Below are 16,947 nucleotides of genomic sequence, written 5' to 3' on the forward strand. Positions count from 1 at the left end.
ATTTTTTTTTTTTTTTTTTTTTGTGTGTCCTGTAAAACTAAAATGAATTTATGTATGGTTAGTCGTAAAGTAGATGATTAAATTAGAATTAGTGTAAAGAGTAGTAGTAATTTGAATAATAGTAGAAGTAGTAGTAGTAAGATTAAAAAAGGTAGTGATTTTAGAGAGAGAGAGAGAGAGAGAAAAAGTAAGTAAGAAGAGGCAGTGTTGAGTTGATTAGAGTCAGTAGCCGTACGTGGTGAGAAGGGGATCACGTGAACCCAAAAGTGAGAGGGGGGAGTTGGGTAATGATAGGCATAAGCAGGTGAATGGGGGGGTGGGGATTGGGCAGTTTGGTGAGTATAAGTGTAGTTAGTGTGTGGGTATCAGAAGGAGAAGATGATTCAGGAGATTGATTTAGATAGTGTTTTGTTTTCATCTTGTGTTGCGTTGTGATGATGATGATGATGTGTTTGCAGTCAAAGATAAGAGAGCATATAGGAGGAGGAGGGAGGAGGGCTGAATTGACCCCACATGGATGATTTGATCACCTTAACCCCCCCTTGCTTTTCTTTTCTTTTTCTCTCAACACAGAATCAGATCGTCTAGAGATTGGTGATTCAGACAGAGTTGGACAAACCGGGACGACCACCGCTTTCCAAAAGATGCCCTCTCTTCCTTCCTCCTCTCTCTCTCTCTCTCTCTTTACATTTTTATTTTCGAATTTGACTAACCTTTTAAATATTTTCTTAATAAATAGGTAGATTTTTAAACTCCATTTCCATTCTAAATCAGACCCTTTATTTGAGAATTGAGTGTAAGTAATTCAAAATCGAAGTAAATTAAGAGTTTTTAACTAGATTTAGGATTAGGAGTAAGTAGCTAATTCATTTATTTTTTTGTAAAGATTGGTTCAAGAATAAAAAATTCACTTTTTACCAATGAGAAAACTATTAGATAAGGTAAGAAGGTAAGGTAATAAAGTGAGAGATTAAAATTTAATAAACGGTTTAAAGAAGTTGAAAAATGGTCCTAAAAGTTTGGTCCTAAAATATTAATTAAATCACATTATTATTATTATTATTATTAAGAGTATTAATGGGAAAAAAACAACATTAATAGTCTCGATTAGGTGGAGACAGAAATGAATGTTTGTTTTGATCCACACACCACATGCAAATTTATTTATTTTTTTAATTTTTGGGTTCTCGTATTTCTCGATTGCTACTGCCTCATTCCACGTGAGAGTCTTTTGTAAACCGTGGAGTTTTGATGGGCGTGTCCCCCTCCCAATATATATATATATATATATATATATATATATATATATATATATATATATATTTAATTTTTATATAAAAAAGCTAGAGAATCTGATTTTGTGGTGTTTTTAAGGCATTTCAAATAAACCTCGCCTATAAATATAAATATAATTTAAATAAGAGTGTTAGTAAAACGGCTATTTATTTTATTTATTTATTTAAAATCTGTGTGGGGTTATAGGATGATAATAATGATGATGTTACGTAGGTGGTTGGATTCGGTGGGACCCGGGGAGTTTTATTTTATTTATTTTATTAATAATAATAATAATAATAATAATAATATTTGGGGGGTGGGTGGGGTGGGGTGGGTTTGAATAAAATAATACATTTTCCAAGGCAAGGCAATGCAATATTATTGGGAGATCTTATCCGGTGCCACGTGGGTAAATTTAAAAAATGTGCATGAATTTGCATGGAATGCATGCAAAGAGGGATGATGGTTCAAAACGGAGAGCCCCCCAAAAGAAGGGAAAAGAAAAGGAAAAAAAAGAGAGGATTAATTAAACAACGACAACGACAACACAAATATTCATGTCAAGAACCTATAACGTTTGTGTTCCTCAAAAGCACCAATATACAACTGGAATGTCTTTCTCCTTCTTTTTTTTTTCTCTCTCTCTCTGTCTGTCAAATAATTTTATATATTTTGTATTTAATAAATCTTTCGAGTGTTTAACACCGTTCGTTCATAGTTCGTAACTTTTTGTTTGTCTTATATAGCTTTCACCTTTCAATCGTTTGGAGCGTTTGATTGATTTGTCCTGATTTGAACTGAAAAATTGGAAATTTTAAAAAATATATATATAAACACAATTTAAGAAAAATCAAATGGTTTATTAATTTAGAGGTTTGAATGGAGAAAAAGAAAAGGTAAATAGGCATGTTTTTTAATGAGGTAGAGGAAGACCAAAATCAGCCTTTTTGTTGAGCTTCTATGATAATGATATCTCTGTGTAGATGGGTGTTGTTTAAAACCTAGTATATATAAAACCAGAAACTTTATGGAATATCTGTCTCTATCCCTGTCTGTCTCTCTCTAGGGTGGCTGTTCTTCTTCTACCATGTTCTTTCTCTTTCTCCCTCTTTAACTGGGTCTCTCTTCTTTCTTGGTTTGACTGAGTGGAAAAAGAAGAAAAGAAACAGCTTGGTAAGAAGAAAAAGAAGAAGAACAAGAACAAAAGTGGGGGAAGAATTGGAAGATCTCAAGACAAACTTTATTGAGTTGTAGTAGTAGTAGCACTCTATTCTATTCTCCTTCTATTCTATTTATAATAATGGTGTTGTTTTGAAAAGGGTTTGTCAGTGTTTTAACCGAGACAGATAAAAAACACCAACTGTAATTCTCCTTATTGTCCCACCTTAAAAAACATCCTAATCCTCACTATTTATTGCTTTTAAACAAAATAGCTTACTCAAATAAGTTTTCTTAATATAGTTTAAATTATCCTAAGTTTCTAGCGATGGGTTGACTTGTTTAGTCCCACAGTCTAAATTTGATTTCTAATTAGTACATAAATTTCAAATTGAGTTCTAAATCGTCTCGAATAAAGTTGATATTAGTGGATCGAATTGGAAGTTAACATATGCTAAAGTTTGATAATTTTTCAAATGAGTTGAAATTTACAAAAATTTCTATGTTTATTTCTCTCTCGTTTGTTGATGGGTTGATTCTCGGCCTAATCAACTTTTACTGAGGAAGTTTATAACTTTGTAGAAGAAATGGAGAGCTATTTGTGTGCGCGGGTGTTTTTTTTTACTTGGTTTGACCTATTTTTACCTAATTTTTCGTTATCAAAATTATCATGCTTAAGAGATATTAGGCTTAAAATGAATTGAACTAACATTTTGAGATATGTTAAACGATAGAAAATAGGTAAGTAGCAATTTGAAAGTTATGTTCAAGCTTTACTTCTAGGATAAGAATATGTAATATCTACGAATAAAAAGAAGAAATAGTTGCTCGTCGTTGTGGTACGATCTCGAACAACTCTAAGACGATCTCTATAGAGCTGTATTGTCAAGATCAATAAACATATTAGGATTCTAGGAAGCTAAGTTAGAGCTCCAAAGGAGCTAAACTAAAAACAACAAATTGAGCTAGAATATAAGTATGAACTAGCTCCAAGGACGTAGACCATGAAAGATGATAAACTTTCAAGAATTAGATTTAAAAGGAATAATGAATTTTAAAGAGTTAGATCCTTAAGATGAGCTCAATTGAGCTAGCGAAAAACTTCGTGGCTAGTTTACCCTACCCAAGACCGAAGACATGATATTTAGATATGAAATATGACTTAAAAAGAATGATATAAGATAGATGATTGACTTAAAATTTAACAAAGTAAGATCTTACAAGTAAATCAGTTACACAACCACTTGTGTCGGAATGAAAAATGAAATGATGAAATTATAGAAAATTTATGAAAGATAATGTGGAAGAGATGTTGGTTGTAGGGTTAGGGTTTGGCTGATGTCCTTTCACACAGCCTGCTTTCTGCTTAATTTTGTCCTACCATCATCATCCTCCTTCTCTGCTTTTATATCCTCCTTTTTCCTCCCCTTCTGCAGAGATGCCCCCCTATCAATTGTGACACTGCTCACTAAACCCTCACTCTCTCTATCAATATCTTTCACACTGTTCTGATTTCCAATCAGCTTTGAAATTTTTTAAAATTGAGCTACCAACCAATGGTGAAAATATTTTGTTTTTTTTTTAGGGGGAAAAAAAAAAGAAGAAAGAAAGGAAGAATGAAGTTGAATTGAGTCCAAAATGGGTATCACATGAGTTGGTCAATGGGAAAAAAGGAGGGGTGCAGAGAGGTGTAAGAATGGCATTTGAAGTACTCAAAAAGTAGTATGAAGAAATGATATGTTTGCCATATTTGTTTGGTTATAGGGCGGAGGTGTGTGTGTGGAAATATTATTGTCCTTTTCTACTTGTCTTAGTATTTGGCATTTATTAGATTTGGAAGCAACCAGTTTCAATCATACCCTCTTACAATACTTCCAAACATCTCACACTACTCCATCAGAATCACCCTGCCCCTTTCCTGTTCAAACCTCCATCCTTCGTGTCTTTACCCCACTCCTAAATTCTCTCTCTCTCTCATTGCCCATAATCACAACAAGCTTTCCACATCTTATACCCAGGCCCGGGTTACCATCCATTTTCGTTTACTACATAACACTAATTGTCACTATAAACGTGAACCGTTTGACCTTTCACTTTGTCATTGCTGAATTCACCAATCATATCCAAGAGTATTGTCAGACGAACACGACTCTCCACAATAGTATGATAAACTTTTATGGCTTTGCTTTGGACTTCCCCAAAACGCCTCACACTAATAGATAACAAAGATAACGTTCTCCCACCTAATTTAGTATCCATCTATGTATAAGGGAATAAAAATGAAGGGTAGCTTTAAAATATAAAATTATTAAAATAAACATAATAATTAATAAAACTGCATTTTTTTGACTTTTAGGGATGTGAGAGTTAATTTCTTCTACTTTCAGTCCCTTGCAGAATGCTATCATTATTATCCTCATATCAACTTTAGCTTCAAAAAAACACAAATCCGATTTTTTTTTTTTTTTTTTAATTTTTATTTTTACACAAATTTAAAAATAATCTTATTTTAAATTTTAAACTTTCAAATATTCTATTTAATCAGCTATTTTAGATGAGAAAATGATAGTTTGAACTTTGAGAAATGAGTATACACATAACTATATGATGTTTTTATCCAAATTTAAAGACATACCGTAACAACTCAAGCCTACCACCTGTTTTAACCGAAAAACTAAAATAAATAAATATAGGAAGCTTAAAAGTTCATGAAATAAAAAAAATGGTAATTTTTTTTATATCAATATAAGAGCGTATAAATCATTTACACAGTGAAATGCTTGAATTCTTACTCTACTATTTAGGGTACTAGGAAAAAAAGTACTGTAGTTTACCCCTTAGAAGACAAGAAGTACTATATTTTTGCTGTGTGTAAGAAAATTACCTATCATCAGCATGTGTTTCCAGAAGTAAAAAGAAAAAAAACAGAGGGTTATAATATGTATGAGCAAGATGAAGAGAAAGAAGAACAGGAATCTGAAACCCAATTTGGTGCACCAACGTGATGCAACAAAAGAAAAAACAAAATATTTGAGGTCTTGAATTAGGTAATCCCATGTTGATTACTATATACCAACAAATTTATAATCTGCTTCTACACACAACAGAATGCAAAACCAAATGAGTGGAGCCATGTTACTGACCACACTGCCTCTCAGCTAATGCCAAAGTCAATGGATGATCCAAAATCAGACCCCCACCTACATTCATTCAATCTGACGTCCTCTTCAATAAATTGTGAAGTAGGGAACTCATGGAAAATGGATTCAAAAATCAGATTGTATTTAACATTTACCTTAGAACAAAAGCTCATCTATTAGATGAGCCTTTTCTGGTATTGATATGTCAAGTTGTACTATTTGCTGTACTCTGCAACTATGAATTCACAACAGAAGGAAGTCCCATCAAGAACCTCTGCTAATTTCATAGTGAAAAGGATGCAACTAAAACTTAGTGGGGTTCGAAGTAACAGAGCTTACTTTCTAGGTACTAATTCACAGTTGCAATGTAAAAGAAAAACGCTTGAAAAGAAAACCATTTGAAAAGTGTCTCTAAAGATCTAGAAATTAGAGAGAAGGCCTATAATGGATCCCAAATTGATATTGGAACTACAAAAGTATAGTAGCCAAGTAAATAAGCAGCAGCTTTGCCTCAGGTAGAGGGCATCGCCAGTTCTTGGCGGCGCCCATTTCTGTGCAATCTCCTACTTTCCTGGATATGCGGCAAATAAGATTTTGAGTATGAATCTCCAGCTGGTGCCAATTACGGCTTCATGTTTGTCTTTTTCCCTTTTTTTTTTTTTTTTTTTTTTTTACGGTGGAATGTCACTTTTTCAATCCTAGCTCTACAAATTTGATTCCTCCAAATTTAACTGCCATTGGTCATAAGCTTTGGCTTTTTCTACGCTAGAATTTAACCAGCTGGGATTGGGAGATTCTGCTTTGATAGGTATTAATTCAAGTTGGATTCAGATATTTGTGAGTCCAAAGGTCTCTCGTTAGTTTATGGCTATATGGTTTGTATGATTGTTATGTAACAAAGTATTGTAGTGAAGAAAAAATGTTTTAATTTTTGAAATAATTACTTAAGTCTGATACATGAAACAAATATAAAATGTTTGAAAACATATAAGTTAATTCACCTACTCATTTTGTCGAAAAGGATATCTCAGTATTCAAAAAATAAAAAATGCAAACCATTATCAAGTAAATAAAAAAAAAAAAAAAAAAGAGTATTTTTGTTTCCATCTAACATTATAAGTTTCAAGACTTCAACTTTGAATTTGTTACTTACTTGTATAAACAAGTTTTTTTTTAGAAAATTTTATAGCAATACAATATTGTTTCGAGAAACTTGCTTGAAGATTTTTAATCCATGTACACGTCGTTTGATATAGATAATAGCTTCCGACTCTCATTTAGATAAAATACCAATTCATTCATATAACTCATTTATATTTATATATTACATATCTTTCTCCTTCTTTCCCGTAGCTAGATCCATGCCATTTTTTTTCATGACCAAATTTGATTTGTTAATAAAAAATAAAATAATTAAGAAGGATGAGAAAGCTTACGTGGGGGAGGGAAACTGTGTCGCGAAGAATAGGGAAAGTGTGTAATATTATTAAAATATTGTAGATTTATTATTTATAATATTCTTGCTCTCCAATAAATATACCAAATTAATATCTGCAACTAACTAACTATTTTTTCACAAATATGCCCACCTTAATTAAAACTTAAAATTATATATATATATATATATATATATATAAAAGATTTTAATCGAATTTGAAAGCAAGTTTCTATTAAAAAAAATGAAAAATTATTTAGCAGTGGTTTGGTTTTGGTCTTGGTTAGCTGATCCTTTTATTTGCTTATACAAAATATAATTTACAAATTTTACTTCTAAATTTATCATTAATAATGTGATAAGATGTTCATATTTATTTATTTATTTATTAAAAAAAAATTAATTTTTTAAAAATAAATTTCTTCTAATGAAAAAACATTATAACTTAGAAAATTTAGATATTAAATTACGAATTCTTACGATGGCTACATTCATCGAATGTGTAAGAGAAAATTGTATGAATTTTAATAAGATTTATTAAAATTAACGTTTTATAGTTTCTTTTTTACTTTTTTACTTTGTTACATCATTAGCTTCATTCATGCAAATGTAAACTAAATATATCTAATAAAAATGTATAATATATAGTCACTCCAATTTTAAAAGAAAATAACCAATTTTGGTGTTCAAAATGTTCTTGAAATATTAAAATGTGATATTTAATAATAAAAATAATATGATTAAATTTATAAATTATTATAAGTATATTGAAATTTGTTATTTAATTATAAAAATAATAAAATTAAATTTGTAAATTAATCTAAGTCTAACCCAGCCTAACCTAGATTAACTCGATAATAGTAATGTGCATTAAATTTTTAATTGGACTCATTCATATTTCATCTATTAATATTTGAACCTAAAAACAACATTAAAATATTGATTTGATTTTAATGTTCCTTTGATTTTGATTAAAAAAAATGTAAAACATTAATAAGTGCGGTAGCTAAAAATGGTTACAATCAATTTAATACTGATGTTGCTAACGAAAGTCCTCAAAACTATGCGGATGAATTAGTACATTAAATTACAGCATGCCAAATGTATGGAAATCAATCAAATTATATTTAGATAGTGGTTCTTCCAACATAATTATATGTCTATGTTGTAGCAGCTTCGGGATGATAATAAAGCATCTCAGTCAATATCATTTCTCTGATCTCATGCTCATCAAGTGATTCGTCGATGTCGAGACTGAGGGGAACCTCAGTCGATGTCGAGACTGAGGGGAACCTCATCAGTAGGATTGAATGCTGTGTCGTATAGCTCGGACATGTATGGATGTTGAAGTGCTTCATTAATGGTAATTCTCTCCCTCGAATCAAACACAAGCATCTTCTGCAGCAAGTCCAAAGCTAAAGTTTCAGCCTGTGGATATTGATCGGAAAATTGTACACCTTTTGAGGAAGGCATAGCTTTTATAAAGGACTTTAGGTTATCAATAAACTCGATATCTGCTTCCTTTGGACTACCGAGAACTTCGATGATTAACTCTAGTTGGTTGAGGCAATTCGTCCCAGGGAAGATCGGTGTCCGACCCAAAATCTCAACAAAGATGCATCCCACAGACCACACATCAATGGAAGTCCCATAGCTCTTGCAGGATAGGAGAAGCTCTAGTGCACGATACCCGCGAGTAACAACGTACTCAGTCATGGCTTGGTCCTGACCTTTGCTCGTTCGTGCTAACCCGAAATCACAAATCTTCAAATCACAATTAGCATTGACGAGGAGGTTCCCGGGCTTCAAGTCTCGATGAAGAATGTTGGTTGAATGAAGATACTGCAAGCCGGAAAGCAACTGTAATACAGAATAACATTAGAATCGGAACTTAGAGTTGTGATACATCAGATTCATGTACAAAAATTTCGTGACATCAAATTCTTACCCCATATCTTCTCTTTTCCTTACAAGCTCATGTTTTAACGAAAAACTAAAACATTTTCAAAGAAAACAGACAGATTAAATACAGAATCCATACCTGATACATCAAATACTTGCCATGATTATTTGAGAGGGGCTGAGACGATCGGATAATGTGATCAAGATCAGTGTTCATGAGCTCATAAACTAAATACACATCCTTAAAACTATTTCTATGCGCGGGCATCATCACATCCTTCAAAGCAATCACGTTCTCATGTCTTATGTGCCTCAAAAGCTTCATCTCCCTGAGCGTTCTCAATGCCTCGAAGCGATTCTCAAACACATTTTTAATCTTTTTGATAGCCACCTTCTCGTTGGTCTGTTGGTTGGCAGAAGAACACACCACACCGTAAGATCCTCGTCCAATGGGCTTGATTGGGACATACTTAGTATCGATTTCAAACAGAGTTTGCCACATCGAGTAATAATGTTTCCCAGCTGTCCTTTGGGTGGCTGGACGGGTGTTGCCATGTTCCTTCAAATTCAAAGACTATTTTATTAACACAAATACAAAGATCATTCAAAAATAGAAAAGGGTTTTTAGAATTTGATCTTACTTACTTGTTGAAACTGTTTAGATTGAGAAAGAGAGAAATGTAAGAATGATTTGCTCACAAACGTGGAGGTTTTTGATGTATAAAGTAAGGGAGAAGGGCAGTTTGAAGGGCACAAGAAGAGAGAGGGGAATGAAAGCTCAGGATTGGAAGAAGTTGGTGGGAGAAGAGAGGCATAGGTATCAATATATATAAGTTTCTGAGGAATCCAATCAACACAAGGAATAGGAGATTTTAAATTTTGTTTTCCAATTAGGAAATGGAGATGATAAATTAATATAAGTACTCCCAATTTTATATTTTATCTCAAAAACTATCTTTACACATTTTATCTTTTTAACTTAAAAAATTCAAAAATACACTTACCTTATCATTACCTTATTAGTATTAGTATGTATAATTTTCATACTATTTTTAAAAGCCAACCCAATTTATTTTATAACAAGTTTAATTTTTTTCTTTTTATCATTAATTAATTATGGAACTAAAACTTTTTAATCTTATATCAAACTTTTTTTATTATTAATATTTTTGACATTTCATAAATTATATCCAAACTTTTTAATGTTATCTTCAAAACTTTTAAATCTTATATCAAATTTTTTTACTATTAATATTTTTGACATTTCATAAATTATATCCAAACTTTTTAATATTATCTTCTTAATGACATTTCATAAATTATATCCAAAAAAGTTTATTAATATTTTTGAAAGGTAATAAAATATCAAAGGTAAATTAAGTTTATTAATATTTTTGAAAGGTAATAAAATAACAAGGGTAAATTAGTATTTTTGAAAGGTAATGAAGTAATATAAGTAAATGTATTTTTGATTAGTATTTTTGAAAGGTAATAAAGTGATAGAAGTATATGTATTTTTGAATTTTGTTTTGTAGAAGATATTTTGTAAGTTTAAATAAATTATATCCAAATTTGGGAGTAATCCCTGAACCAACATTTTTAAAAATTTATTTACCTAAAGTTTTTACACAACAGTACTCAAATTTAACATATTTATTTTCCTAAAGTTTTTACCCAACAGTACTCAAATTTAACATATAGATTAATCTGTGTTTGTATAACTATTTCAACTACTTAAATGGTAAAAGTTAAATTGAATTAGAATTGATTTGACCTTTGGTTTGATTGATTTTTTTTTTTTTTAAATCAAAAGTTTATTTAAGTTCTTGGGAATTGGAGCTTGTTTAGTTGGGTTAACTCAATCGACCCGAAATCAGAATTTACAACTCGTCATCTTATCCTATTTTTAATATTGTTATGAAGATTAAAAATATGACCCGAAATCAGAGTTTACCATACTTGAATAAATAAAAGATACAAAGAAAACATAGGTTTTCAAATGTATCTATTTTTAAAACTGGGAAGAAGGAATTCAAGCAGTGGAGTTATAAGAGTGCAGCCCAGAACCTGCTTAAAAGGATGTCAGCATTGTAGTTTGAATCAAACTGACAAAAGACAAAGAATTGTTATGCCAAAAGGGAAACTTATGAAGGGCGCCAAAGGGCAGAAAGATACCAACTTTGGAAGCATACACATGCACATCTCGGAAGCAAGGAACCATTCACAAACCAAGTTTAAACTCCAATGAAGAAAAACCTTGAGAGTTCTCTCCGTAGAAGCAGATGGAAGAGCTAGAACACTATGGAACTACACACTATAGTCCACAAGGGTTTTTGTAAATACATTTATATGCAAGAATACCTGATGCGGCTGACACCTTGGTTGGCCCGGGATCGTGAACCGAGATGAAGCGTTACTAGGCTGGCTGATGAGCAAGGAGGAGGAGTTTTGGACTAAATATGTGAGGCACTCAAGGCCATAACCTTGCATTGTTCATTCATGGCCACAAGTTGAGCCTCTTTTTTGTCAAGAAGGGCACTCAACCTCACATTATCTTCCATAAGTTTCTGAACTTCTACTTCTTTCTGCATTTTCTCACCCTCCAACTGACTCGTCTTTGCAACTAGCCTGTTTCATAGAATTTAAAAGCCTGTGAAAACTATTTATTAGGCAAACTACACAAACTCACATTTCCATGCCCCATTCTCTGTATTCTTCACAAAAATTTATAACATCATCATAGTTGCAAGCTACCATTCTGAGTATTATTATCCAATCTCACATCTCAAGAGTTTTAAAATCAGCTCACCATCGATTTTTTTTTCCTCAAATTACCAGTTTAGTCTCTAAACTTCTATGTTTGTGTCTAATAATTCTCTAAACTATAACCAGTACAACCGGTCCAGAGCTTTATATATAATAAGTCTCTCGATAATGTCAAATAAGTTGTTAAACTTCCAACTTTGTGTCTAAGGTCCCTAAACATATTCATGAGCTCTAAAAAATGTCAAATAAGTCAATAATCTAGTTGATACAAAATTCAAAAGTCAAGGAATTAATAAACATAAAACTGAAAGTTTAGAAACTTACTAGCTTAACAAATTTAGGTACTTATTAGACACAAAATTGAATGTTTATGGATCTATTAGAAATTTTTTGAATTTTAAAGGCCTATTTGAAACAAACATGTACAAAGATCATTAAGCTCATGGAGTTTGAACCGTTTGCAATCAATGCATTTTCCTATGATTGTCTCTTGAGAAAAACACAAATAACAGTAAGAAAAATCCATTAAGTGAAACCATGCTGTTGAGCTCTAAAGGTCTGCCATGAGCTGGCTCACAAAGCAATACAAGTACAAACAAAATCTTAGTGCATAGGAAATCATATAGGTGCAGTTCAAGTTAAAATAAAATAAAAGAAGCCATGAGTATAACGAAAGAAAAGACTCAAATTGAAACATCCAGGAAAATCTACCAAACATACTGAGCATTCAGGATAACCAGAGCAATATAACATTAAAAAAAGCATACGAACCGTTCAAACAGCCTCTCGATTGTCTGAAACTGCTTTTCCGATGACAAAAGTGTTTCTCTAACAGTGATGAGGCTACTGACATATGATTTCAAGGACTCAAAGTCCTGCTTAACATGACATAGTTCCTGCTCATTTTCAGCAGCTCTTTGCCTCTGTCTACACGTTTCTTCAACCAGATCCTCAACTCTCAGCCGCATTTCATTTAGAATACCATTAGTACCCACAGCAAACTGTTCCATTTCCTCCAGTTTTGAAGACATGTTCTCAATCTGGATTGATTTCTTCTTAATTTCCTCCTGACCCAAATGTACCTTTTCCTTCTCTTCAGCAGCTTCCGATTCTGCCAGAATAACCCTCTTGACAAGTGCTTCCATTACAGCTGAAACTATCTGTACAGACTTGAGTATTTGACCAATATAAGCTGCATCTTGTTCATCTAATAAACCACATGGCTTCCCAATAACCATTAAGGATTCCTCTTCACAACCATCAAATGAAGAAAGATCAATACTCTTAGACCAACCAGACAGTGGTGTTCCACTTTTGTCAACAAATCCTACTCCTTCTAAGTGTTTAATACCACATGAAGAGTGAGCTAAATGGGGCACTGCCAACATTTTAGCTTTTGATTTCAAGTATGTCAACAATGTAGAAGTTGTCGTAACTCTCCGCCAGAGAACCTCTAGCTCCTTTCTAGAGTCTTCCTCAGAACCTTCTATAGAAGCCTTTACCTCCACAACCCTTGCTTGCAGCACATCTACTTTTGATTGGCGCCGTTCCATTTCATGCTTCCAATTTCCATTTGTTTCACTGAGCTGAGTTTGCAAAGTTGACAGATCAAGATCTTCCTCTGTGGCCATAACTGATTATCCAAAATTTTGCACAAAAAAAATGGAAAACAATAAGCTCCCAATAGGAAAACATTGACATCCAAGAGACATACAGTACAAACACCATCAATGTAATACTTGAATTATCTATATAACACCAAGACCTTTAGAACGCTCAAGCAGCACTTTAAACTTCTAAGCAACACAATATCAGCCAGCCAAAGGAAAGAATCGAAATTAGCATCTCGCAAGCTACATCGGACATATAAGATACTTTGAAACACAAGTAGATAACTGAGTATAAACAACTTACGCCTTCATCAAAATTGGTTTAACTAAAACTCAAAATCAAAATCGAGCAAACGAAACTCGAATGCACCAAATGATACGTAGTATATCTAAAGCGAGACCGAGCTCAAAGTAATCAGATTCCTAAAAAGACATCCATACGCAAGGGACAGCAAAACTCGAATCGATGAAGAAAAAAGACCCAAAAGTAGTCTCATCGGCTAGAAAAAAGTCGCCCCCAAAACCCTAAAATCCGTTCACCAAACACCCAGTGAAAACCCCAAAAATCACCTGATCTCAATCAAATTGGAGGGTTCAAACAAACGAACAGAACCCAGAAAGAAAGTGCAAGAATAATCGAGAAAATCACACTGATGATGAACACCACGAACAGAAGAAAAGGGGGATACACTACAGTGGAAAAACAAACTTGAAAAGTGAAAAATGTAGCGGAATAACGGAATTAGAAGATAGCGATTGAAAGGGAAGAAGAAGAAGAGGAAGAGGACGAACAAGGAATCAAAGTGAGTAAGAGAAGATGGAATTGTCAGACAATATTGGTGTTGTTCGTTACTGTACCTGAAAAAATAAGATCAGAAGAAAAAGACCAATAACAGGAGAATGCACAAAAATACGATAACAGAGCAAATTTTGAGGCCCAACCCGCCTCTTCTTTTTAGCCTGCCCTTCCTCTTCAACATTTTATTAATCTTCTTTATAATATAATCTTTTTTTCATTATTATGTTTATTGGATAATTACCATTTTAAAAGTTAACATTCCATGTTCATGATCATACATAATTTCAAGCAAATGGTTTAATAAGTTTTTAAAATTTTTAATTTTGTGTTTTATATGTGTTTGATTTTTTCAACTAATAAAACTATTTACTTTTAATTTTTTAAAAATTAAAAAAAAAAAAAAAAAAAAATTTAGTCTTAGCCACAAATAAAATTAATAGGAAAGGATGAAATAAAAAAAAGGAAAAATTATGAATTTAGGCACTATTCCTTCAGAATTCTACACTTCCCGCATCTGTAATTGAAGCTGAAGATTGAAGGGTGAAGAAGAGGACGACGAACAAGTGTAGAAGATGGGAACATTGGGAAAGGCAATCTACACCGTCGGATTCTGGATCCGGGAGACCGGCCAAGCCCTCGATCGCCTTGGTTGCCGCCTCCAGGGAAACCACTACTTTCAAGAACAACGTAACCTTCTTAATTTCCACATTCTTCTTTACGATCTTCGAAGTTTCACCATTTTAATTGCTATTAGGGTTCTATTTCCCGCTGATTTCAATTTGGTGTAATCTTTTGAGCTAATCGATGAAATGGAAAGACGTCATTTTTCATAACTTCTGTTTGGCATTTTTCTGGGCAGAAATAAAACCGGAATGTATATTTTGTAGGCTTTTCTTGGAAATTCGATTTCGCATGCCCTTTTACATCTTGACTAGATTTCAAGGAATTCACATTCGAACAAGGATCTTTTTTGGTTGGACGAGATATGTAGAAGGCATGAACTTAGATATTGTACTGTGATGTTTCGGCTTGTAGATATGAACTATTATAGTCTTATCGTTGCGTAAGAGGAATGTGCATCTGTGTTCATGTTTGTCTGGAGAAACTAGTATTTTTATGACATGTGGGTGTTGGTTTAATTAGGTTTCCATATTCTTCAGTTTAGGCTGTTCATTAGCTAATCTTTCAGAAAATAGCACCATGAATTTTGAGTGCTAAAGTTAGATATTAATTGTAGAGAACTTCCACTTCAGGAAGCTGTAGAACTTCTTCATCCTCTATTGCTCCATGATTTGGGATTATAGTAGTTTGTGATCGATGAAGATTCTGGATGTTCATTATAGTAGATTGTGATTGATAATACATCCTTTTGTCCGTCTTCTTTTCTTTTGAACTAGTACCTCCATTACTGAGAATCCCAATGTCAAAGAAAATAGATTACAAATTAATGGTTGTTCCCAAACACTTTGCAAGCAAGGTCTGACGCAAAATGCTTCTCAAAAGGACATGAAAAATGGAAATAGTGGAACATTGATGGTGCATTATGTTATTCTATGACTTCCCACTATCTCTCGAGGGGCATCTTTGCCATGCCTTTCACCACACCTATCACAAATAGCCATCACATCCACAAGTCACGATCATCTCTATGTGCACTTCTACCCCCCACAATGGTGTTTACCGTCATTTTTAAATTCAATTTTGGGCATGTATGTATTTCGTACTTGACTGATGTTTTATTATATACACTGCAAAACTGTACATGCCTTGGAAATTCATCTGTTGAACCCTTGCTTTTTTTGTGCTAAGGTTGATTCATGCAAATATTGAAAGGCTTTAAGTAAATTATTCAAATGACATTATCTAATAAAGAGTCTTATTTGTTTAGTATCTAGGCACAGGACGCTCATGAACGTATTTGACAAGGCTCCTGTAGTTGACAGTGATGCATTTGTGGCGCCTAGTGCATCTATCATTGGTGATGTGCAGGTGGGACGGGGGTCCTCCATTTGGTATGGCTGTGTTTTGAGAGGTAAACTTAACGTTATTTTTCTGAGAGGAGAAACAATTTCATTGATCAATTAGCTTAAATTTTTCCATTTTTGATATTTTCTTGGATTTGGTTATTTCTAATGCTCTCTATTGGTGTAAATGTGTTAGTCTTTCTTCTTTAATACCCAATTAGAAATCTTACATGTAATTCACTTTTTGGTGTTAGAGGTAAGCTTAACAGTAGCCTCTCTGAATTTGAAGATGTTCGTGTTATTTTTGATCACCCACCTACCCACCCACTAAGTTAGTTTTTCTGCTTTTCTACTTTCCAGAAATCCTGATTATGGGCTTTACGTCTTATGCAAATTGTGTTTAAGAGTACCTCATCCATAATCTTAACCCGAAATTGCCATTCTTTAAGAAAAATATTATTTGCTTTTGAAATTCATTTGATTGAATGATTTGCGAGCTTGTTGAAGCAATGGTCATCCAACGCTGGAGAAAATATGATGAACGCATGTTCGGAACTTATAATTTTTAAAAATATGATCATCTGAAATTTCTTTGAGGCAAGAATATGAAAAGATCTCAAAGATGAAACTCATTGTAGAAAAGTTGTAAAAAAAATAAGTACAATTTTAAAAAATCAAAAGCCCAATGGTAATCAAATGGCGCCGTAAGTTTTAGTTTGTGAGTAAGTATGAGGTCATGCAGATATTAAACTCTTTTTCCTGCATGCTTGCTTGTTCGTATTTACAAATGTTTTGTGTTCCTAGGACTGATCTCTACCAGGACTCGTACTTTAATAGCTTTAAAGTTTAGAGTAACCTGCCAGTTTTTTTTTTTTTTTTTTTTTTTTTTTTTTTT

The 16,947-nt window shown here is 32.8% G+C and overlaps 2 protein-coding genes and 1 pseudogene across 5 annotated transcripts in view; 1 reads left to right on the forward strand and 2 right to left on the reverse strand.

Annotated features, from left to right (window-relative positions):
* Window positions 1–8,171: 8,171 nt before the first annotated feature.
* On the reverse strand, window positions 8,172–9,468 carry LOC111447750 (annotated as a pseudogene).
* Window positions 9,469–10,846: 1,378 nt separating this feature from the next.
* LOC111447751 (rab11 family-interacting protein 3-like) lies at window positions 10,847–14,250 on the reverse strand. Of its 4 annotated transcripts, none has more exons than XM_023087073.1 (3): window positions 14,148–14,250; window positions 12,451–13,312; window positions 10,847–11,541 (listed from the first exon to the last, which is right to left on the reverse strand). In XM_023087073.1, exons 2-3 carry the CDS (start codon window positions 13,308–13,310, stop codon window positions 11,367–11,369), a joined length of 1,035 nt encoding a protein of 344 aa, XP_022942841.1. In that variant the 5' UTR covers window positions 13,311–13,312; window positions 14,148–14,250; the 3' UTR covers window positions 10,847–11,366. The 4 variants fall into 4 exon arrangements, with proteins under 4 accessions (XP_022942841.1, XP_022942842.1, XP_022942840.1 ...); XM_023087074.1 differs by having other exon boundaries at window positions 14,082–14,230; XM_023087072.1 differs by lacking the exon at window positions 14,148–14,250 and adding an exon at window positions 13,860–14,141.
* Window positions 14,251–14,568: 318 nt separating this feature from the next.
* LOC111447752 (gamma carbonic anhydrase 1, mitochondrial-like) overlaps window positions 14,569–16,947 on the forward strand; it is a 3,896-nt gene continuing 1,517 nt past the window's right edge. Inside the window, exons 1-2 of the mRNA XM_023087076.1 lie at window positions 14,569–14,775; window positions 15,977–16,120. Coding sequence (XP_022942844.1) covers window positions 14,661–14,775; window positions 15,977–16,120 — 259 coding nt within the window. The 5' untranslated portion in view covers window positions 14,569–14,660. The remainder of the gene's footprint in view (window positions 14,776–15,976; window positions 16,121–16,947) is intronic.

Source organism: Cucurbita moschata, unplaced genomic scaffold, assembly GCF_002738365.1.
Source record: "Cucurbita moschata cultivar Rifu unplaced genomic scaffold, Cmos_1.0 Cmo_Scf00009, whole genome shotgun sequence".
NCBI lineage: Eukaryota > Viridiplantae > Streptophyta > Magnoliopsida > Cucurbitales > Cucurbitaceae > Cucurbita > Cucurbita moschata.